The following is a 24,364-nucleotide window of genomic DNA, read 5'->3' as shown; positions in this document are numbered from 1 at the left end:
CATTATTGTGCAGTTTATGCAGAACCAGAAGCTGAAAAACCAGGCGAGGAGGTGACGGCAGCGCGGTAATGAGAGTGATGAGGACACGAACACAGACTTCTCTCAAAGCGCAGGCCCTGGCAACGTGGACATCGTAGTGTAAATGGGGCAGATTCATGCTGTGGAATGCTGATTCTGGGCCCGGGAAACAAGCACAAACTGGTGGGATTACATAGTGTTGCAGGTCTGGGATGATTCCCAGTGGCTAAAAAACTTTCGCATGCATAAGGGCACTTTCATGGAACTTTGTGACTTGCTTTCCTCTGCCCTGAACCACAAGAATACCATGATGAGAGCAGCCCTCGCAGTTGAAAGCGAGTGGCGATAGCCCTTTGGAAGCTTGCAATGCCAGACAGCTACTGGTCAGTCAGGAATCAATTTGGCGTGGGCAAATCTACTATGGGGGTTGCTGTGATGCAAGTAGCCAACGCAATCACTGAGCTGCTGCTATCAAAGGTAGTGACTCTGGGAAACGTGCAGGTCATAGTAGATGGCTTTGCTGCAATGGGATTCCCTAACTGTGGTAAGGCGATAGATGGAACCCATATCCCTATCTTGGGATTGGACCACCAAGGCAGCCAGTACATAAACCGCAAGAGGTACTTTTCAATGTTGCTGCAAGCACTGGTGGATCACAAGGGACTTTTCACCAACATCAACGTGGGATGGCAGGGAAAGGTTCATGATGCTCGCGTCTTCAGGAATTCTGGTCTGTTTAAACGGCTGCAGGAAGTGATTTACTTCTCAGACCAGAAAATTAACTGTTGGGGATGTTGAAATGCCTATAGTTATCCTTAGGGACACAGCCTACCCCTTAGTGTTCTGGCTTATGAAGCCATACACAGGCATCCTGGACAGTAGCATGGGGCTGTTCAACTATAGGCTGAGCAAGTGCAGAATGGTGGTTGTGTGTGCATTTGGACATTTGAAGGGTCACTGGCGCAGTTTACTGTCTTGCTCAAACCTCAGCAAAACCAATATTCTCATTGTTATTGCTGCTTGCTGCGTGCTCCACAATGTCTGTGAGAGTAAAGGGGAAACATTTATGACGGAGTGGGAGGTTGAGGCAAATTGCATGGCCGCTGATTACCGCACAGCCAGACAACAGAGTGATTAGAAGAGCACATCAGGAAGCGCTGCGCATCAGAGAAGCTTTGAAAACCAGTTTCATGACTGGTCAGGGTATTGTGTGACAGTTCTATTTGTTTCTCTTTGATGAAACAACCCCCCCACTTGGTTGACTCTAACTCCCTGTAAGCCAACTGCCCTCGCGCCTTTGATCACATCTTGGAAATAAAGTCACTGTCATTTAAGAACCATGTATTCTTTATTAATTGATTATAAAAATAGGGAGATAACTCACAAGGTATCCTGGGTGGGGTGTGGGAGGAGGGAAGGAAAAGGTCACTTCAAAACTTGTTGAATGACAGCTTTCTGTCTACTGGGGTGATGTGGTTGGGTGCCCGGAGCCGCCTCCTGCGCCCCCTCCACCCCCGGCATTCTTGGGCATCTGGGTGAGGAGGCGGCTCTGGAACTTGGGGAGGAGGGAGAGCAGTTAAACAGGGGCTGCAGCAGCAGTCTCTCCAGCTGACATTCCTGCACCTCCACCAGACGCAGATCATGTCCGTTTGTTCCCACAGTAGCCCCAGCGTTGCATCCTGCTTCCTCTGATCTTCCTGACGCCACCCCTCCTCACGTTCACTAACCGCTTTCCTGTCCTGTGCTATTGTATCCCTCCACACTTTCTGCTGGACTCTTTCAGTATGGGACACCTGCATAGCTCAGAGAACATTTCATCGTGTGTGCGTTGTTTTCACCGCCTTATCTGAGATAGCTGTTGGGACGGAGGAGAGAGGCTTAAAACATCTGCAGCTGCAAGAGGAAAAAAAGGGAGAGAAGTATTTTAAAAAGATACCCATTGTTCTGTAAAATGTATACTCTTTCACAGTGAACAATGCTACTCGCATTACATAGCACATGTGATTTCGGTACAAGGTCATTTTTTGCATCTTATATTGAGTGCCTGCGGCTTTGGTGTTAGGGCAGCAGAATTCGACTTGCAGGCAGCTATGGTAAGCCATAGTCTTTCAGCTTCTGCAACCTTTGTAACAGCATCGCCCTCCTTTCCCATACCAAGCAAAGCCCATTGAGTTGTCCATTTAGGGCTGTGGTTTTCATGTTAACGTGCAACAGCACAAACCAAACTATCCCCCCTCCTTTTCTCTGGGATGACTGCTTTAACCCTCCCCCCAACTGCACCGCGTGGCTGGTATCAGGCAAGATCCCTGCTAGCCAAACGTGAACAGCTCAGCGCCAGTGTTCCCCCCCTCCCCCCCCGTTTGGCTAACTGCGGGGAGGATTTCTTTTCAGCCACCTGCAAACAGCCACCTATGAATGTCCCCTTAATTAAATTCCCATATTTCAACCAGGTTACCATGAACAATATCTCTCCTGAGGATAACACAGCGAGATAAAGAACGGATGTTGCTTGAATGCTAGCAAGCACCAGGACCATACACTGCTAGGCTTTGTCATGCAAAGATACCAGATTACTTGCTACTAGCATGGCATGGTAAAGTGTCCTACCATGGAGGATGGAATAAGGCTGCTGTCCCCAGAAACCTTCTGCAATGGCTTTTAGAGTACCTCCAGGAGAGCTTCATGGACATGTCCCTGGAGGATTTCTGCTCCATCCCCAGACACGTTAACAGACTTTTCCAGTAGCTGTACTGGCCACAAGTGCATCCCAAGTCCTCAGGGCAAATTAATCATTAAAAAACACTTGCTTTTAAATCATATTTTATATTTACAAAGGTACACTCACCAGAGGTCCCTTCTATGGCTTCATGGTCCGGGATACCTCCTTCATGGTCGGGAGGGTTGGGAGGGTATTTCAGTCAGGGTGAGAAAAAGATCCTGGCTGTCGGGGAGGACGGTGTGCTGTGTGCTCTCCTCAACCTCATAGTCGTCGTCCTCATCTTCCCTATCCGCAGAATCCTCAGGCATGGCGACTGAGAGTACCCCATCATCGGAGTCCACAGCCAAGGGTGGGGTAGTGGTGGCAGCCCCCCATAGACTCATATGAGTCTATAATTTCCTGCAGCTCAGCGTAGAAGTGGCATGCCTGCAGCTCTGTCCCGGAGCATCCGTTTGATTATTTGGTTTTCTGGTACGCTTGTCTCAGCTCCTTAAGTTTCATGGGGCACTGTGTTGAGTCCCTGTTGTGGCCTCTGTCCATCATGGCCTTGGAGATTTTTTCAGAAGTTTTGGCATTCTGTCTTTTGGAACAGAGTTCTGATAGCACAGATTTGTCTCCCCGTACAGCAATCAGATCCAGTACCTTCCGTACAGTCCATGCTGGAGCTCTTTTTCAATTCTGGGACTGCATGGTCACCTGTGCTGATCAGTTGTCCATGCTGGGTAAACAGGAAATGAAATTCAAAATTTCTCGGGGCTTTTCATGTCTACCTGGCCAGTGCATCCGAGTTCAGATTGCTGTCCAGAGCGATCACAACAGTGCACTGTGGGATAACTCCTGGAGGCCAATACTGTCAAATTGCATCCGCACTAACCCTAATTTGAACTGGCAATGTTGATTTCAGCACTACTCCCCTCGTAGGGAGGGAGTACAGAAATTGATTTTAAGAGCCCTTTATGTCGACAAAAGTGGCTTTGTTGTGTGGACAGATGCAAGTTTAATTTGATTTAATGCTGCTAAATTCGACCTAAACTCATAGTATAGACCAGGCCTTAGGGTTTCTTACTTCTCATATTTTGGTACTATTTACTGCTAGAAACAAACAGTATACCAAACTCAAGTCAAATGTGATATGGTAACCCTATGTTTCTGCTTCACACCAAAGTGTATGCTCACCTTTTTAAAAGGGATGAAGTATTTTATAGTATCTGTTACAAATAATCTAAAAAAGAGGGTAAAACTTTAGGATTAAACCATGATATTGACCTCTCTGAAATTCCTTAATGGGTTGCAAACTACTTTGTAAAAAAAAACACGTGTATTATGGTTTGAGTTCCAAATGAATGGACAGTATAAATTCTTTGCAAATAAAACCAGAAAAATGCATGATGGGATTTTCCCCCATAACATGAATGAGTCTGTTTTCATTCATGCCCTTATGCAAAAGATGCCTCTGATTTTAACTAATATGAAAACAAGTATTTACAGATGGATAGAGAGCAACCAGTTCCTTTCATTCTTGGAACAATTACGTGTTTTTACAATTTTACATTGTATGAAAATCTGCAGTTTTATTTTAATTGTGGTTTCTTTGTTTATTACTTAATAGAAAGATAAAAAAGAGAGTGAGTCTAAACACCATGATAAATCCAAGAAGAGGAAATCCCGAACAGAGGAAAATGGGCTGTCTGAAGATGACCTTGAACCTCCCAAACTCAAAAAGATGAAGGGGAGAGAGAGTGTGAATGGAGATACTGGGGAAAGAAGTCCAGAGCACAAGAAGAAATCCTTCTCCCTAAGCAATGGAGTCACCCCCACAAAAACACAATGTAATTTCAGTGAAGCATCAAGTGGAGAGTGTGACAGCGAACAAGAACAGGTGCAAGTAGATGCTGGGTTTTGCTACAGTTGGGTTCCTCTGTTATACCATGATTGAGTTTGGAAGAAATTTTCTTTAATAGATTTATTTTTCAACATTTGTTTTTGTGTAACCAATGTAAAGGATATTTAGTTTTTACTTTAATTACAACATGGGCAGCTGCAAAACTTATGCTGTGGGTAATAACTGCAGCCAGGTAGTGCTTTTAGATTCTGTATTAGTCATTCGATATGGATGCTGTTTCCAGGAGTCTATTTTAATTGGTCTATTTTGAATATAATTATTTTTTACAGTAAAGTAAACTTGAATTGCTTCTAGCTGAAAACTACTGCATATATGTATATGATGTGCTCTAAATGTTTGTGCTTGACTTAATCCTCTAAAATCCCATGAGAAGAACTAGACTGATTTTAAAAATGAAAAATCTGTACTGCAGATTAGTTCCCCAAATATACCCAATCATAACAAGAGTTTATGCTTCTAAATGTAACTTGCTTATTGCTGAAAACCTTCTTTTAGAAGCGTGGAGAGAAGCAGTAACTCCCATGTTCTTCTCTGTTATTTCTTTATAGTTTTTTTTTTCCCCTTTCTTGAGCCCCATTTGATGTGAAATAGCAATAAGGTTAGTGCTCATTAGTCCTCCTTGTGGAGAGAAACTGAACCATCACACTGAAATAGGCTTGTAAAGTTTTACTTGGTGCCCCTCAGAGAGCCCTCAAGTCCCCCATTCTAGCTTTCTTTCCCCAGAATTCTGTGTTGTAGCCACTACAAATTCAATTCGATACAAGTTACACATAACTAGGGCTCCCAGTACTCCTTCAGTTTAATTCAAGGATGTTTATTTTTAAAACAGTTACTGGTGGCCCAGTGATAGTGATTTGTACTGCAACAAGCAAAAGTTGGGCTTGATTCCAAGCCATTTCTTACTCCCTGGATTAGCCTACTACTGGAGCACTGCTATGGAAATAGTTTCAAACCTTAAGTGCATGAACCAAAGTTCACTAATATCAATACCTTCCACAGATTGTGATGCAGTTTTAATGCATTTTTGATGATATAGTGGCTCCAACACAGAATTCTGAGGAAAGAAAGCTAGGATGGGGGACTTCAGGGCTCTCTGAGGGGCACCAAGTAAAACTTTACAAGCCTATTTCAGTGTGGTGGTTAGTCCTCCTTGTGGAGAGAGACTGAAACATCACACTGAAATAGGCTTGTAAAGTTTTACTTGGTGCCCCTCAGAGAGCCCTGAAGTCCGCCATCCTAGCTTTCTTTCCTCAGAATTCTGTGTTGGAGCCACTATATCATCAAAAATGTATTAAAACTGCATCACAATCTGTGGAAGGTATTGATATTAGTGAACTTTGGTTCATGCACTTAAGGTTTGAAACTATTTCCATAGCAGTGCTCCAGTAGTAGGCTAATCCAGGGAGTAAGAAATGGCTTGGAATCAAGCCCAACTTTTGCTTGTTGCAGTACAAATCACTATCACTGGGCCACCAGTAACTGTTTTAAAAATAAACATCCTTGAATTAAACTGAAGGAGTACTGGGAGCCCTAGTTATGTGTAACTTGTATCAATTGAATTTGTAGTGGCTACAACACAGAATTCTGGGGAAAGAAAGCTAGAATGGGGGACTTAAGGGATCTGTGGAGGTCATCAAGTAAAACATAATAAGCCTACTTTTCTGACTCTGTTCAGTCTCTCTCCACAAGAGGACTAATGAGCACTAACCTTGCTATTTCATATGCATTAGATAAAAAAAAAATGTGACTTCCTAATGTACTTTTTAAATCCATTGCATGGAGGTCACACAAGGCAGTAGTGTTCAGTAGTTAGAACAAGAGATTGGATTTCAGGACTTTGCGTTGTGGTCCTGATCCTGCTACTGCAAAACGGACCTTGGGATTAGTCATTTAACCCTTTCTGCCTTAATTTTCTTACCTCTGAAATGCTCAATACTTATGTGCAAAGTATTATTTTTACCTAACAGGAACTGACTGTAGAGCAGAAGGAAGGTGCTTTCTCCAATTTTTGTATTTCCAAAGGGACTATTGAGCTTCTTCGAGGTAACTTTCATGGCATAATAATTTAATAGTAAAACTGACAGAACAGAAGCATCTTTAATTCTGTTTGTGTTGACTGTGAGGGAAAAAGTAGTAATAAGATGTGTCCCCTACCCTTGTGTATGCAAACACTGTTGTCACACTTCTGGTGGTACCCAAATGGCATGGTATCCACATATGTCATCCTAGTCAGCTCAGCCTTTATGCTAGAACTTTAACATGAACCCACTATCAAGATACTGTGGCTTAAAATTACTTTATTCCATTTACAGAATAAGAATTAATTCCACTGAAATTGAGCTAAAAGTTCTACAATAAATACTAATGAACAAATTTATTACACAATATTTGTATGTAATATTATAACAGGTTCAAGTAATTCATAAACGACTGTTTCAAATCAAACAGTACTCAAGAGATTGAAGAAATGGGTGGAGAGTACTACATACGTAGGGCAGCATAATTATTCTTTTGAAGGAAAGTTGCTGGGCAGGAACAGAGTAATCAATATCTCTGGCAATGCAATGTTAGCAAATTGAGTGAAGTGAGTCCAACTGAATTATTATTGAACTGGATTCTGAGACTTAGTAAACTAGAGAAGGTGATATAATCCTGCTTTTTCTGGGAATAGTGTCTAGTCTGCTTGTGATGTTCTGCCATGTTCAAGTTTACACACATCGAGCACCAAATATAATGTACTTATCAGCTCATTGGACCTTTTAACAAAGCCTTATTCGACTGTCTCACAGCTCGAGGTGTAACATACCTATTTCCTGTACAAGTAAAGACCTTCAAGCACATATATGATGGCAAAGATGTTGTAGCTCAAGCTCGAACTGGAACTGGAAAAACATTCTCTTTTGCTATTCCCTTGATTGAAAAGCTTCAGGGAGAAGTACAGGAGAGGAGAAGAGGCCGCACGCCAAAGGTAACTAAATTACCCGATAGCGAACAAATTCTGATGTCACATTTCCTGTTTTTTTGTTGCGCTGGTTCAGGTTTTTAGTCATCTCTGAAAAAGGATTCTTAAAGTATGTGCTCATGTAGATTCTGCTGTAGGTGTGTATGTGCCTTCGGTTCTTCAAGTGATTGCACATGGACGTTCTACTCTTGATGTATGTTTTTACCTCAAGCACTGTTGTCAGAATGTTTCCCCTAGTAGTACCCATCAGTGCAGTACGAGCAGTCTCTGCTGCCACGTGCCACTGTGTGCGAGTATAAAGGGCCAAGCTGCCCCTGATTCCCGGAGTTCCTTCTTACTGCCCTTGACAGGTGTTGGAATTTGTCTTGCTTCAGCAAGTTCTTTCAGCATCTAGTTGTATATAGATTTCCAGTCTTAGTTAGTAATAACATTTCGTTTATTAAAATTAGTTTCCCAGGTTCCCAATTTCAGGTTGCATTTGTCAGTATTGAGGAATGCCTTAGTGACTGGGCTTCAAGCCCTATATTTCATCTAAACTGATGCCCGTGCGTGGCCCACATTCTAGTTTAAAGGTGTCTGGGTGAGTCTCACATTAGTGATTGGTGTGAGGTTTGTAATGACTTCAAGCTGAGGACCAAGAAAGTTAGAGAGGTCAGGCTAAAGTTTCTTTTGAGGGAGACCTTCAGAGGGTGTTCAGCACTTGGGCTTCTCTGAGAAGTGCACGTCTGATATTGGCAGAGTCCTGGCACCACTCATCCTCTCTGTTGCGCAGGAAGAATCATAGGAGTTCCAAGGAGAGGAAGACAAGCTTTTCCATTCTTTCTACTCCCAGTTGGTGTCTTAATTTTGAATGAATCTAACTGAATGAACTGAAATGAAGAAAATATTCTCTTTAATATTCTCTGCAGAAGTGAATACTGCTGTCAAAAGCTGGTTTATCACTGTAACAAATTGCAATTCCAGGTACTTAGGCAGTGACTTCCACCAATTCAGTGGTTTGACTTTCTTTAGAAATTCAGCAGCAAATATGTACTGCTTGAATATTTTTAAATGTAAAATATTTTAATAGATTATATTAAGTTTAGGTCTTAACATAGGTTGTCATGTGCTGTAATTTTCTATGTGAGATAGCAGTGTCTCTTACAAGCATGTAAAATGATGAGTTTGTGATTTGATGAGGCCATAGGAACCTTGAACTGTGCTTAAATGTCATTTCTTTAAACCTGCAACAATTACAATAGAGGTGTAAATATACCAACCTAAATGGAAAACCAGTATGGCTTCTTGACAGACTCCAAGTGAAGTAACATCTATTTTTAACTCTTTCTTCCTTCTTTGTAGGTGTTAGTTCTTACTCCCACTAGAGAGTTGGCAAACCAGGTAGCCAGAGACTTCAAAGACATCACCAAGATACTCTCAGTGGCTTGTTTTTATGGAGGAACTGCATACAGTGGACAAAGTAAGTAAGGTTCTAATGATTGACCTGCAGATTGATTGGTAACATTTCAAACACTGTTGTCTCTCTCCAAATAAATAATTTTAATCAGAAACTGAAGACTCTTAAAGAAACTAAGTAGCCTACTCTATCCATCTGTGCTAGGAAAACAAGAGGATCCTTAGTAAAACACACAGCTGCCTTCCTTATTCCAGGGGTCATGCACCTCTTCCACATTGACTTGGGTGTTTGAGAGAAAGGAGGACATTTCCTGCTACATGTATATGAAAACATTGTGTTTTCTTGTAAATAACCTTTGTCTTACAAACATCAGGAAAGTAAATCTAAAAGTGGAAGATGTTAAGTCTTAAAGCTGTCAATGGAGATGGCATCTGTGCAAGTAGCTGGATCTCTTATGGAGAACATCCTTACATCCAGGAGGGTGGAGGAAACATTCTATATTACGGTAATGTTATTAGTTATATCAGGATGGCTGTGATGCATAACTAGGGTGGAAAGAAGACACTTCATTGTTAATTATGCATCATGGGCATAGCTATTGGGTTTGGCTGGGATCGAGAAGGAATCCTATTTTTCTGTAGGATTTCAGGAAACAGGGTGAGTTAAGTGACAGTGACAGCATGAAGAAATTTTCAGAGACAACACTTCTTTAACATTTTTTAATTCAACTTTTTTGTCCCAGTTTTGAACTAGTGAGCTTTGGTAAACTAACTAATGGCTTGATAGTTTTAGTTTTCCCAAGAGTTATTTCAGTTTGATTAAAATAAATAATTTGGAAAGAGCCAACTGTTTCTTAACTGCTTAAAAAAATAACTTGTTTACTCACCACTAAACTCTCATTGCCCTTCTCATTCTTATTAGAAAAAATATTTCACAATGCTGAGACCATTGTGGTTCCTGTCTGTCCTGTTTTTCATTCCCCTTCTCTTGTTTTATTTGGGAAATGAACTCTGACATAAAACTTCACAAGCTGTGGCTTCAGTATTTCTCAGCTGTATAAATTTTCTGATCTCTGTTCAACTAGAACATTTATCAGTGCATTATTGCCAATATAGTGAAAGTGATCCTGTACTTGTAAACTGCTGCCATTTTCTAAACTCTTCTGCTCTTACATGTATCTTTTACTAATTTTTCTTTCAGTTGATTTAATTCGAAGTGGTATTGACATCTTGGTTGGGACCCCAGGTCGAATCAAAGACCACCTTCAGAATGGCAAGCTTGATCTTTCCAAACTCAAGCATGTTGTCCTGGATGAAGTTGACCAGATGTTGGACATGGGCTTTGCTGAGCAAGTGGAGGACATTTTACGAGTTGCGTACAAGAAGGGTAAATTCAGTATTTAAGTGAATAGTAAGGAATATCATTTAGTAATTAGACCACTAAAACCCGGGTGGTTGCATGTGGTGTTATAACACCATGTAAATAAACTGTCTTGTGACAAGATTAATGGTAGTGAAAACGAATGAGTGCTATGGAAACCTGCTGGAGATGTCTCTACATAGTGTACTATAGATCTGGAAATCATTAATAGAATCTTCAGACCCTATAAGATGTCACTCTTCAGGCATGGCCCAAGTCCATCTGCCAATGTCAGCTAGATAACTTTCCTTGGCACTTATCCATAGGCTGAAATGGAAAGTTGGCACTCCTAAGCAGTGTCAGTGGAAGCTCCCTACTCTTACCCTTTTCAGCATGTTAATGGGGTCTGGACATCTCATCAGGCTAGTATTTAATCTTGAAGATAAACCCTTCCTCTTTTTAATCCAGTTTTTTTTTCTCCCTGTATCTGTAATTAATTTGGGATTAGGACTGTCAAGCCATCTGGAGTGGTTCACGAACATGGGTGCCAACGTTAAGGCAGACTTACAAACCAGGGCATAAACTGGTTGTGTGTTCTATAATTAGATTTCACCAACCAATTGTCAAATGTGAACTCTTTAAGCTCCATATAATAGCATTAGCATGGAGTCACAGACAGTTCCCTTGGGCACTCTGGTGTCTCTTGCCATCCAGGTAAGCCTGCCTTTTGGTAGATGGTCCCTTACTCCCAAAATTACAATAATTTTCAGGTTACTCCTAGTTCCAAAGGACCAGTCACTTACTTACCCTAGATCAATTTTACCATAGATCTCTCAAAAAAGATGACACTTGTAGCCAATCTTGTAATAGACTAACTAAAGATTTATTAACTCTTACTAATTTGTCTTAGTTATTTATAAGATTAAAGCAGGTAAACATGCACACAAATTAGTTAAAGCCTTAGGTTTCAAAAAGTAATGAAGCTGCTGTAATGTACTATCTCTACATGTCTTTTAGGGCTAACCCAAGCTAAGTAGCTTGGGGATCTCTTGCTTATACTTAAAATATTGCCTTCTCCAGATTCAAAGCAGCATAATGATACAGTTCCTTCTGGTCAAGGATTTTTAGTTCAGAGTTCAAACTGTGATAGGAGGAGTGTATGATAGGTTGGACACTCCCCCACCCCCTCTCCAGGGTGCCACCTGATGTACTAGGGTTTCACCAGCCTGGGTTCCCTCACCCTGTCCTGCTGCACGTGTGCACACGCACATACAGGTAGAGACACACCCCGCTGCAGAATGACACCAATACTGAAATCAGTGCTGCATGGGAAGGCTTTCAGCTAGGGAATTGCCCAGCACTCAAGTGCACACACCTTCTGGAAAGTAAACCCCAAATTGTATTGTTTTGTGCTGTATAAAGATCTATACAGTGTAAACTCATGAAATACACTCCCTCCCTCAATGTGGAGGAAGATATGCACAGCTTTCCTCCTGCTCCCAGCCAGTATGAATTGCACAAACTGTGTTTTAGAATAAAAAACAAATTTAACTACAAAAGATTATAAGTGAGTATAAGGGATATCAAACAAATCAGAACAGATTACTGAGCAAATAAAATAAAATACGCAACCTATACTTAAAACACTAAATTAACTGGTTAATAGCGAATTCTGACCCTAAATGTTGTGTTATGTTGGTTGCAGAGTTTCTTGAAGGTAAACTGCAATGCTTTCAACTAAAACTCCAGGTATTCCTTTCACAGGAATTCCTTTCTTCTTTGCTTCAGTCTTCACGGCTAAGGAGGTTAGGGAGATTCCCAAACCTGAGCTGGCTTTTGTAGGTGACAAATCTGAGGAACTGTCACAGATTGAAGTGTCACTAGAGGAGGTTTTGGAATTAATTGAAAAACTCAATATTAATAAGTCACCCGGACCAGATGGCATTCACCCAAGCGTTCTGAAAGAACTCAAATGTGAAGTTGCTGAACTATTAACTAAGATTTGTAACCTGTCCTTTAAACCGGCTTCTGTACCCAGTGACTGGAAGTTAGCTAATGTAACGCCAATATTTTAAAAGGGCTCTAGAAGTGATCCTGGCAATTACAGACCGGTAAATCTAACATCAGTACCGGGCAAATTAGTCGCAACAATAGTTAAGAATAAAATTGTCAGACACATAGAAAAAGATAAACTGTTGAGCAATAATCAACATGGTTTCTGTAAAGGGAAATCATCTCTTACTAATCTATTAGAGGTCTTTGAAAGGGTCAACAAACATGTGGACAAGGGGGATCCAGTGAACATAGTATACTTAGATTTCCAGAAAGCCTTTGACAAGGTCCCTCACCAAAGGCTGTTAAATAAATTAAGCTGTCATGGGATAAAAGGGAAGGTCCTTTCATAGATTGAGAACTGGTTAAAAGACAGGGAACAAAGGGTAGGAATTAATGGTAAATTCTCAGAATGGAGAGGGGTAACTAGTAGTGTTCCCCAAGGGTCAGTCCTAGGACCAATCCTATTCAATTTATTCATAAATGATCTGGAGAAAGGGGTACAAAGTGAGGTGGCAAAGTTTGCAGATGATACTAAACTACTCAAGATAGTTAAGACCAAAGCAGATTTGTGAAGAACTTCAAAAAGATCTCACAAAACTAAGTGACTGGGCAACAAAATGCCAAATGAAATTTAATGTGGATAAATGTAAAATAATGCACATTGGAAAAAATAACCCCAACTATACATACAATATGATGGGGGCTAATTTAGCTACAACGAGTCAGGAAAAAGATCTTGGAGTCATTGTGGATAGTTCTCTGAAGATGTCCACGCAGTGTGCAGAGGCGGTCAAAAAAGCAAACAAGATGTTAGGAATCCTTAAAAAGGGGATAGAGAATAAGACTGAGAATATATTATTGCCCTTATATAAATTCATGATACGCCCACATCTCGAATACTGTGTACAGATGTGGTCTCCTCACCTCAAAAAAGATATACTGGCACTAGAAAAGGTTCAGAAAAGGGCAACTAAAATGATTAGGGTTTGGAGAGGGTCCCATATGAGGAAAGATTAAAGAGGCTAGGACTCTTCAGCTTGGAAAAGAGGAGACTAAGGGGGGATATGATAGAGGTATATAAAATCATGAGTGATGTTGAGAAAGTGGATAAGGAAAAGTTATTTACTTATTCCCATAATACAAGAACTAGGGGGTCACCAAATGAAATTAATAGGCAGCAGGTTTAAAACAAATAAAAGAAAGTTCTTCTTCACGCAGCGCCCAGTCAACTTGTGGAACTCCTTACCTGAGAAGGTTGTGAAGGTTAGGACTATGGCAGTGTTTAAAAGAGAACTGGATACATTCATGGGGGCTAAGTCCATAAATGGCTGTTTGCCAGGATGGGTAAGGAATGGTGTCCCTAGCCTCTGTTTGTCAGAGGATGGAGATGGATGGCAGGAGAGAGATCACTTGATCATTGCTTGTTAGGTTCACTCCCTCTGGGGCACCTGGCATTGGCCACTGTCGGTAGACAGATACTGGGCTAGATGGACCTTTGGTCTGACCCGGTACGGCCATTCTTACGTTCACAGGTAGACTTTCTTACCTAGGCTCAGCCCCTGTTTCTTCCTCACCCCCATTCAGCATAGTTACTTTGTTTCTTCAGGTGTTTTCAGCAGTCTTCCTTCTTGGGTAGGGAGGCAGTGGAGAAGAACCTAGATTAACTCACTCCCCAGCCTTAAATAGGATTTGCATATGGCAGGAATCCTTTGTTTCCCAGTTTTACTTCCACCCCCTTCTAATGGAAAAATTCCAGCAGTCCAAGATGGTGTCCAGTATCACGTGACATCACATGACCTTGCAGTGTCAAAGCAGCATCCCAGGAAACTTCTCAGGAAGGAGGGAGATTAGCATCTTCAGAGTCCTATTGTCCTTCCTAATGGCCCATCTGGGCTGATTGCATATTGTCTGGTGGGCGTTCTCCAAATGTAAACAGAGTTGTAATTGTTACATAGTTAATATTCCTAACTTCAGATACAGAAATTATACATGCGTACAAATAGGATAATCCTATTCAGTACATCATAACCTTTCCACTGATACCTAACATGATGTGTCTTGCATAAAACATTGTGACATTCCGCTCTGGTGTTATCTGGACCGGTGATCTGTTAGGTCACTCCAATCCTAGGGTATGGCTACAATTACAGTTTTGCAGCGCTGGTAGTTACAGCTGTGTTAGTACAGCTGTGTAGGGCCAGCGCTGCAGAGTGGCCACACTTACAGCAACCAGCGCTGCAGTGTGGCCACATTTACAGCACTTGCAGCGCTGTTGGGAGTGGTGCATTGTGGGCAGCTATCCCACAGATCACCTCGTCCCATTTCGGCGCTGTGGCTTGTGGGAAGGGGAAGGAAGTGTGAGGGTCTTTCCGCTTCCTGTTCCAACGCCCCGTGGTGCTTTGCTACACATTTCGAGCAGTTCGGCGGCATTGGGATTCTGCAGCGCGATTTCTGCGGTTTTTGTTATAAATGGAGCCTGAGCTGCTGACGACCTTGCTGATGAATGTTGCCAGCACATCACGCATGGCAGTGGAGCTATTCCTTCAGCTGCAAAGTGAGAGTGACAGTGACAGTGAGGAGTCAGACGATGATATTGAATCGCCTCACGGTGAAGACAGTAAATTGCTCGTGGCAGTAACAGACATGCTCAGCTCTGTGGAACTGCGCGTTTGGGCTCGGGAAACCAGCACTCAGTGGTGGGATCACATCGTCCTGCAATCCTGGGACGATGAGCAGTGGCTGCAGAACTTTCGGATGAGAAAAGCCACTTTCATGGCACTGTGTGCTGAGCTCGCCCCTACCCTGCGGCGCAGGGACACGAGATTGAGAGCTGCCCTGCCAGTGGAGAAGCGGGTGGCTATTGCAATCTGGAAGCTGGCAACTCCAGACTGCTTCAGATCGGTGGCGAACCAGTTTGGAGTGGGAAAGTCTACCGTTGGAATGGTGCTGATGCAAGTTTGCACAGCCATTAATCGCACCCTGCTAAGAAGAACCGTGACATTGTGGATGGCTTTGCAGAAATGGGTTTCCCTAACTGTGGAGGGGCAATAGATGGGACGCATATTCCTATTCTGTCACCACCCCACCTGGCATCAGAGTACGTTAATCGCAAGAGGTATTTCTCCGTGGTTCTGCAAGCGCTTGTGGATCACCGTGGGCGTTTCACTGACATTTACTCAGGTTGGCCTGGAAAGGTGCACGATGCATGCAGCTTTAGGAACAGTTCCCTGTTCAGGAGGCTGAGGGCCGGGACTTTTTTCCCAGACCGCAAGATCACAGTAGGGGACGTCGAAATGCCCACTGTGATCCTTGGAGACCCTGCTTACCCCTTAATGCCCTGGCTCATGAAACCATATACAGGGAAGCTTGACAGGAGCAAGGACCGGTTCAACTACAGGCTGAGCCGGTGCAGAATGACTGTGGAGTGTGCTTTTGGCCGTTTGAAAGCCCGCTGGCGCTGTCTTTATGGGAAGCTAGATTTGGGGGAAAGCAGCATCACCGCTGTTATATCCGCGTGCTATACCCTCCATAATATTTGTGAAGGGAAGGGTGAAAGATTCAGTGAGGAATGGACCTCCGAGGTTCGACGCCTAGAGGATGAGTTTGCTCAGCCAGAGAGCAGGGCTAATAGGGAGGCCCAGGAAAGGGCTTCAAGGATTAGGGATGCTTTAAGGGAGCAATTTGATACTGAGAGCCAACAGTAATGTTTGATGCATTTGATGTGCTTTGCTTTACCTTGCTGTGCAATATTTACCACTTCCAGCAATAATATAACGTAGTGAAAAAGAAAAAAAATCCTTTATTCAACATACAGTACATAACAGGCAAGGGGGTTGGGGTGGTGGACTGTACATTCACAGGTTTGAATATGTCCTATTTTGATCACTATTCAATGTCTGCTGCACTTCAGGATTACTATGCTGCAGGATAATGGGGGTGGAGTGAACAGGGTAAGAATTATAGTTATCAGGGCTGGTAGGTGATCATACAGGTGTTGGGGGCAGCTGGGGATCATAAGGAACTGGCTGCTGGAGAAAGTTGTTTTGTGGAAATACTGGGGAACAAGAAAGAGGGCTTTGGGAGGGCTGTGGGTTACAACGGTACATATTTGTCTGCATGGCTACGAGAGACTCGAAAGACTCAGTTTGGCGAGCCAGGAGGCTTATCATCTGCTTTGTGGTGTTTTTGGCAAACAATTCCTTTCTCCTCCTTTCTGTTTGCCTCCATTCCTGTACACTCTGTCTCCATTCATACATTTTCTCTCTCTCCATTCCTGTGTCTTCCTACTTTCTCTGTTGTAGTGACTCATAACAGATTTGATCAATTCCTCTTTTGATTTTCTGGGATTCCGTCTCAAGTTCTGCAACCTACGTGAGGCCGGTGATCCGGCTGCAGTCGTCAAGGTCACTAGAAAAAAGAGAGATAGAACCATGTAATACACAGAGGCTACATTGTTTATTATCACACAGTGAAGGACTTTTTGGACTTTTGGTAGCATCCTTCTCACATACCTCACATAACACAGAGAGGGCAGGGAAGCTAAGTCATGGCGAGCAATGGGGTGAGTGGTTTTCCCCTGATTTCCCCTTGGGAGTGGGAATTGACCAATGGGGTTTATCTGCAATGGGTACAGGAGGTAGCTGGTGTCCTGAAGAGGGGACAGTAGTGAACAGGAAGGTGGTGAGCTGCTTGGGGGGGCGGGGGGGAAAGCACCGCGGTGCTGGATGCCTGCTTGGGGGGGGGGAACACCGGAGCGCACCGCGGTGCTGGATGCCTGCTTGGAGGGGGGTGCATAACACCGGAGCACACCGCGTGGATGTCTACATGCTGGGAGGGGGGGTGGTGAACACCGGAGCGCACCGCGGTGCTGGATGCCTGCTTGGAGGGGGGTGCATAACACTGGAGCACACTGCGTGGATGCCTACATGCTGGGAGTGGGGGTGGTGAACACCGGAGTGCACCGCGGTGCTGGATGCCTGCTTGGAGGGGGGTGCATAACACCGGAGCGCACCGCGGTGCTGGATGCCTGCTTGGAGGGGGGTGCATAACACCGGAGCGCACCGCGGTGCTGGATGCCTGCTTGGAGGGGGGTGCATAACACCGGAGCACACCGCAGTGCTGGATGCCTGCTTGGAGGGGGGTGCATAACACTGGAGCACACCGCGTGGATGCCTACGTGCTGGGAGGGGGGGTGTGAACACCGGAGCGCACCGCGGTGCTGGATGCCTGCTTGGAGGAGGGGTGGGGAACACCGGAGCGCACCGCGGTGCTGGATGCCTGCTTGGAGGAGGGGTGCATAACACCGGAGCGCACCGTGTGGCTGGCTACGTGCTGGGGGGGGGGGTTAACAACAGAGTGCAATAGGCTGGGGAAACGCGAACCTGGCGCCCTGCACTCAAGTATCCCTAAATTCTCAACAGGGTTTCCTACTGCCAGACATATCACTGCTGCGTGTTACCTGGGAAGAGAGGGAGGGTCTTCTACAGGAATGTGGATAACACCCTGGCCCCTATGCAGCTTGCCTGTGTGCAGCCATGGTCCCCCCACCCCTCGCTGCACAGTGGATCGGACAAGTTAGCCCGACCGGGAGAGGGACCACGGTGGCTCTCCTGATCAACTTGAGAAAGCAAATTGTAAACGCTCTTGCTGCAACTTTTCAAGAGATTACCGAGGCAGATTACAGAGATGTGATAGAGCAAATCAATGGGCTGTTCCACGTTTAGGCATGCATGCAGGCAGCCGTAACCAAAATCCTCCTCTCCCAAAACATAAAAATCTACTTACCCCGAGCACGATCCTCAGTTTCTTCCTCACCATCAACTTCCTGCTGCTGCGACTGGCTAGCCTCCTCGTGGCTTGAGAAGAGCTCCTGTCTGCATGTGTCCTGGGACTCTGGGGGTCTCCCTCCACGCCAGTAGCCTCACTGTTGCCGTCCTCTACAACCTCCCCCACTTCTCCCTGCTCTGAACTCTCCATCGTGCTCCTAGGATTGGCAGTGGGGTCACACCCAAGTATGGCATCCAGCTCCTGGTAAAAACGGCAGGTCGTGGGGGCAGCTACTGAGCGGCGATTTCCCTCACGAACTTTGCAGTAAGCACTCCTCAGCTCTTTAATTTTGACCCTGCACTGCAACGTGTCCCGTTCAGGGCCCCTTCTCATCAAGGACTGCGATATCTGCCCATAGGTATCATAATTTCTCCTTCTGGAGTGCAGCTGTGCTTGCACAGCCTCCTCTCCCCAAACACTTATGAGGTCCTGCAGCTCTGCATTGGTCCATGCTGGGGCTCGTTTGGTGCGTGGAGGCATGGTCGCTGAGTGATTGATTTAATTGCACTCCACACCTGGCTGAGCAAACAGGAAGGGGATTTTTAAAATTCCCAGGGAATTTAAAGGAGGGGTCAGGTGAGCCCAGGGCAGTGGAGTTTGCATGATTACCAGAGAGGCTTCTAAGGTATACTGGGATACCTGCTTATGCCACGGAGGTCAATAAAAACGCTGGTGGGTGTCTACACTTGCTGACCAGTGCTGGATCACCAGCGCTGGATCCTCTACACTCGAGGCTCGACCGGGTGTACAGCCAGCGCTGCAACCAGGGAGTTGCAGCGCTGGCCGTGCTGTGCAAGTGTGTACACATCCTAAGTTGCAGCGCTGTAACCCCCTCACCAGCGCTGCAACTCTGTAGTGTAGCCAAGGCCCTAGACTCTGGGAGCCAGCCTTACCCTGCTCTGCTGTGAGAACCTCCACTTCTGGGCTATTCACCTCTGGCATGTAAGCTGCTCCTTAGATTGTGCAACCGATTGACACTAGCCAATATCTTTGGTCCCAGACACAACCCTTGGAACTTCAGTCTTGCAATGTCCAGTTATGCCTGCTGGATGCTGCAAGCTTATATGAGTTTGTCAATTTAACAAAGAAATTGATATGTACCATGCTTGTTATCCCAAGGGGAGTCTCTGATACAGTTCAGATCAAATGGACTGCTTCAGGTAGACTAAACAAACAGATTTATTAACTACAAAGATAAATTTTAAGTGCTTATAAGTCAAAACATAACAAGTCAGATTTGGTCAAATGAAAATAAAAGCAACATGCATTCTAAGCTGAACTTAACGCTTTCAATGTCCTTACAAACTTAGATACGTCTTACCACAGGCTGGCTGGTTGCTCTTCAGCCAGGCTCTCCCCTTTGATCAGCGCTTCAGTTGCTTGATGTGGTGTCTGTAGATGCAGGTGGAAGAGAGAGAGAGCGTGGCAAATTTCTCTCCCTTTTATCATGCCCTTTCTTCCACCTTGGCTTTGCCCCCCCACCTTCAGAGTCAGGTGAGCATTACCTCATTGCAGACTCAAACTGATCAAAGGAATGGGGGATGACTCACTCAGTCCAACAGATCCTTTTGTTGCTGCCTAGGCCAGCGTCCTTTGTTCCTGTGAGGCTGGATTTGTCCCATACCTGCCCTGATGAGGTGTGAACTGCCTCTCTGTTCTTCAAGAGTTTTTTCCTGGGCTTGCTTTAAGCTATGAGGATACGTTTTCAGCCTCATAACTATATACATGAAATTATAACCTATATCATTACTGTAACAACAATGTTCAGTGCATCGTGAGCCTTCCGAAGACACACGACATGACAAACTTTGCATTGAATACTACAAAATCATATTATAAGGATGAATATGGGAGTGCAGGGTGTTCCCTCGAGGCACAGTGTGTTACAAATATATCTTAGTTATGCCATATTCATATAATATCTCTATGAAGAATATGGGCTGTAGGGTCACAGAGGGTTTGTGCACATCCCCTCTTCATTGGTGTGGGGGGAGCAATCAGCAAAATCTTTTGTCCACTGATGTTCTACAATGGTTTGTCTAGTCTCAGTAGGCCTTTTGTTGGGCAGATGACTCCTCTTGTGGTAAACTAGTATTTCATGCTTGGTAATGCTTCTCTCATGACTGAGTGGGATGGGAGGTTTCTAGTTTCATAGCAAACACTTTTATAGTTACAAAGCAAACACTTAAATATTACCTTATAACAGGGATGGCCAAACTGGCTCATGAGTTACATGTGGTTCTTTTACCATTAAGGTGTGGCTCACAGAGCCTCCCACTACCCCCCTGTTCTCCATCTACCAGACTGGGTAGGGGAACTCGGGACCTCTGCCTTGCAGTGGGATGGTGAGGTAGGGGTTTCTTCCCAATGGGGAGGAGAGTCTTGGGACTTCAGCAGGAGTGGGGTAAAGTCCTGTGCTCTGTCAGGTGCTTCCTGCAGAGCCGAAGCCCTGAGTCCTGGCAAGTATGCCTCAGCTCTTGGACTTCTGAAGATTGTCATATGCAGCTTGGAGGATCAGTAAGTTTGGCCACCTCGTCTTATGAAATGGTAACATATTACAAGTGAGAGTAATGCATGCAACAATTCACGAGCATTTCATAAAGTCCAGACATGTTCTTATCAACTTAACATCTATTTTAACAATGCTAGCACACAGGTGCGCCGGACTGATTTCCAGTTACTCATTTGTCAGGGTTCGGTGACTCCTTGGAATGAGCAGGCATCTAGTCTGCCAGTGTCACAAACATTACTTTTGTCTTGTGTGGGTGTCAGAGCAGCTTACTGAATAGTACTAGTAGTTGGATCTTGGTTTGTTTGTTTGTTTTTTTAACTTAAAAGAAAAAGTGGTGCTTTTGAGTTGGTCTGGTGGCCTGGTAAGCTATAGTCTACATATATACATGGAGTTTTTTACCTCCCCTCTTAAACAAGATGGCTGCACACTTACTATGAGGGTGGAGGCAAAAATACCTTATGTTGCTCAAAAGAAAAACCCTCTTCTACTTTACTGACATGGCTCAGTGTTAACACCCAAGGGAGGTATGTTTAACTCTACTCATCTGGAAGTTGGATCAAAAGTTAGCACTTTCCAGAATGGTTGGAAAAGAGTACAGCAGCTTAGAGTACCGGTCATCATGAAGACAACTCGAATAGAATGTTGTCCATATTTTATGTATCTGAAGCATCACAAGAGTACATGGGGAAAATTTGGCCTGAATCAACATGCCACTTTAGGATTTTAGATACCAAGGTCATAAAACAGATTTTTTTTTTTTTTTTAAAGATTCTGAAGACAATCCCCAGACATTGCTGTTTTCTGCAACTTGCCCACATTGGGTATATGATGTGGCTAAGAAATACATGAAATTCAGATATGAACAGGTTGACCTCATCGGGAAGAGGACTCAGAAAGCTGCTGTGACTGTAGAAGTAAGTAACTTGGCCAGTGTGGCATATTTTTAGTTCCTTTTTCTGTTTTTCCATGTTACGTATACTTTATTATGGTATGAATTTGAAAATACATCACAAATATATCTTTCTTATTGGTGTAACTTGGAAATATAGTTTGAAATGTAATACTCTTTTGGTACAGATCTTATTACAGCTACTCAAACTATTTTTTGTAAATGTGAAATGTCTATATTTTCTCCTGAAATAGCTGGTGATCTTACTCATAGCTAAAGCAAAGTTAGTTATTCAACACCATTCTCTGTTGTTAACCTTTGCTATTTCTGGTCTTAGCATGTACTTTGACTTTTGACCTTCCCCTTTGAAGCAGTAGGCTTATTAAATTAAAAATCACCTAGTCTTCTGGCTGGAAGTATCTGCTTTCACAGTGCCACTTCAAACGCTGCAAGGTGTGCCACCCTATTGAAGACACTCTTTGATATGTATTCAGTTACCACAGTGCTGGACACAGTATAAGCACTTAAATATTAAAAACAAACTAGTTAAATTGTTCTTTACTTGACAAAGTAGACACTTCCATTTAAATAGTTTACCCTTAAACTTATTTTTGACTGATCAGTACGGCACAATATGGTTTCTTCAGTAGGACTGAAAAATGCCAAAATCCATTGTCACAAAGAATTGATTTTAATTAAACCATTATCTTCAAAATATGGATTGTTTTTATGTAACTTTCCATAAATCTCTAGTAAATATCTATATCTATATATAAAAAAAATAAAATATGGGCAGGGGGTGGAATTATGTATACCTGACTCTACTTTGTGGAAGATCAGCTCATTGTTGGTTTCTCTCTGTGGGGAAACTTGTTTGGAACAAATCTAATTTTTCATCCTATGACCACACCTGTTCTGTTTTTTTCTAATCATACTGGGCAAAACAGATCTCTGCATTTGATTGCTTTGACATATTTTAATAGTATGTCTAATCTAATTCTGTGCAATCTGAACACATTCCTCAAAGGATAACATCTTTGTACTTATATTGGAGTCTACATTTTCAAATAGATTCTAAATATTTTTAAAACTTGACTTTATTTAAGGTTTTTTTTCTGCCAGCTAAATGGTAGAATATTTCTTCAACAGCATTTGGCTATAGAGTGTCACTGGTCTCAAAAAGCAGCAGTTATTGGAGATGTCATTCAGGTTTACAGTGGCAGTCATGGACGGACCATAGTCTTTTGTGAAACCAAAAAGGAAGCAAATGAACTGGCCCTGAATAATTCTATTAAACAGGTATGCCGTCTTAGTTATTTTGCAAGGTAGTATGTTGTTTATCAACATGGGGCTGGCATCAGACACATGCTTACTAAATCTGCAAGAGCGTAATGTTCTTTCTATGGGGACAAGGCAAAATTTGGCAGGAGGTAACTGAACTATCATGTGGTTTCAGAATTTTGATATAACTACCAATATCAGCCAAGAGTCTACAGCCGGGGTGGGCAAACTATGGCCCCGTGGGTCAGGGGCCGCACCAATGACTTGGCCATGCTCTGGCGCTCCAGCCGGGGTGCTGGGTTGGAGGCTGCCCCACACTGCTCTGGCCAGGGTGCTGGGTTGGAGGCTGTCCCACTCCCGTTCCTGCACTCCAATGGGAGCTGCAGGGGTGGTGTTGTGTGCAGAGCCACCTGGCCACGCCTCCACATAGGAGCTGAAGAAGGGATATATCACTGCTTCTGGGAGCCACTTGAAGTAAGCGCCACTTGGAGCCTGTACCCCTGAGCCTCTCCCCACGCCCCTGCCCCCTTGATCCCCCTCCTGCTCTCCAAACCCCTTGATCCCAGCCTGGAGCACCCTTCTACACACCAAACTCCTCATCCCCAGCCCCACCCCAGAGCCCGCACCCCAACCCCAATTTTGTGATCATTCATGGCCTGCCATACAATTTCTAGTCCCTGGCCAAAAATGTAACCCATCCCTGGTCTACAGCATTGTAGTCTTAAATGTTGGATTCCCCTATGGTGCTGAAGAGTCTTTCTTAGAGGTTACTGTAAGGGTTGCCAGCATCCACAGCTGAGCTCCTCATGCTCCAAAGTGAGAGTATAAAGGGAAGAATTGTCCTGCCCCTCCTTTGGTTCTTTCTTAACTTCTGTGGTCAGAGCATTTGTGTTCCTTGTCAACAAAAATTTTTTTACCTAGTGGCACTCCTTTTTGTCACCTCATGCTTAAAATTTTTATTTAACTTTGTTGTATTTTAAATACAAATTTTTTGTTCTTATTTTTTTTTCCAGTCAGCAGGGCATCCATGCCCCACGTGGTACTGAGGGAGCATATGCCAAAATTCCCAGATTTTAAAACTTGCTTGGGTTGCAGAAAGCTTGTGCTTGTCAGTGACCTTTATTTGTGCAGTCTCAAGTGCTTTCAAGATCAGGACAAAGAAGCTAATGGATGGACATCTCCATTACATTGTGAAGGTGGCTGGCATTAGACCAGTATTGGAACCTTACTGATCATCAAGTGAAGTTTTTCTACTCTCTCTTGCAGTGCTTCCTTGGTTTGTCCTACAGACAGGAGCCCTAGGAGACACCTGTCTGTGGTGCTGTTGTCTTTGAGGCCTAAGACTTCCTGGTCTCAGAAACAGAAGAAAAAGTTGGCATCATGCTATTCAAAGTCTGGTACATGGGACTTCTCTACAGATGGATGCTCTGGTACCAATGGTGGA

General features: G+C 43.8%; 1 protein-coding gene across 1 annotated transcript in view; it reads left to right on the top strand.

Moving 5' to 3' along the window:
* The window catches only part of LOC115654217 (nucleolar RNA helicase 2-like), a 46,428-nt gene that overhangs the window by 3,119 nt on the left and 18,945 nt on the right, over nucleotides 1-24,364 (top strand). The window contains exons 2-8 of the mRNA XM_030568123.1: nucleotides 4,347-4,616; nucleotides 6,608-6,683; nucleotides 7,430-7,608; nucleotides 8,944-9,061; nucleotides 10,199-10,384; nucleotides 21,519-21,664; nucleotides 22,789-22,938. Of these exons, the coding sequence (XP_030423983.1) occupies nucleotides 4,347-4,616; nucleotides 6,608-6,683; nucleotides 7,430-7,608; nucleotides 8,944-9,061; nucleotides 10,199-10,384; nucleotides 21,519-21,664; nucleotides 22,789-22,938 (1,125 nt within the window). The remainder of the gene's footprint in view (nucleotides 1-4,346; nucleotides 4,617-6,607; nucleotides 6,684-7,429; nucleotides 7,609-8,943; nucleotides 9,062-10,198; nucleotides 10,385-21,518; nucleotides 21,665-22,788; nucleotides 22,939-24,364) is intronic.

Source organism: Gopherus evgoodei, chromosome 7, assembly GCF_007399415.2.
Source record: "Gopherus evgoodei ecotype Sinaloan lineage chromosome 7, rGopEvg1_v1.p, whole genome shotgun sequence".
NCBI classification, from domain to species: domain Eukaryota; kingdom Metazoa; phylum Chordata; order Testudines; family Testudinidae; genus Gopherus; species Gopherus evgoodei.
This window is presented reverse-complemented; position numbering and strand designations above follow the sequence as displayed.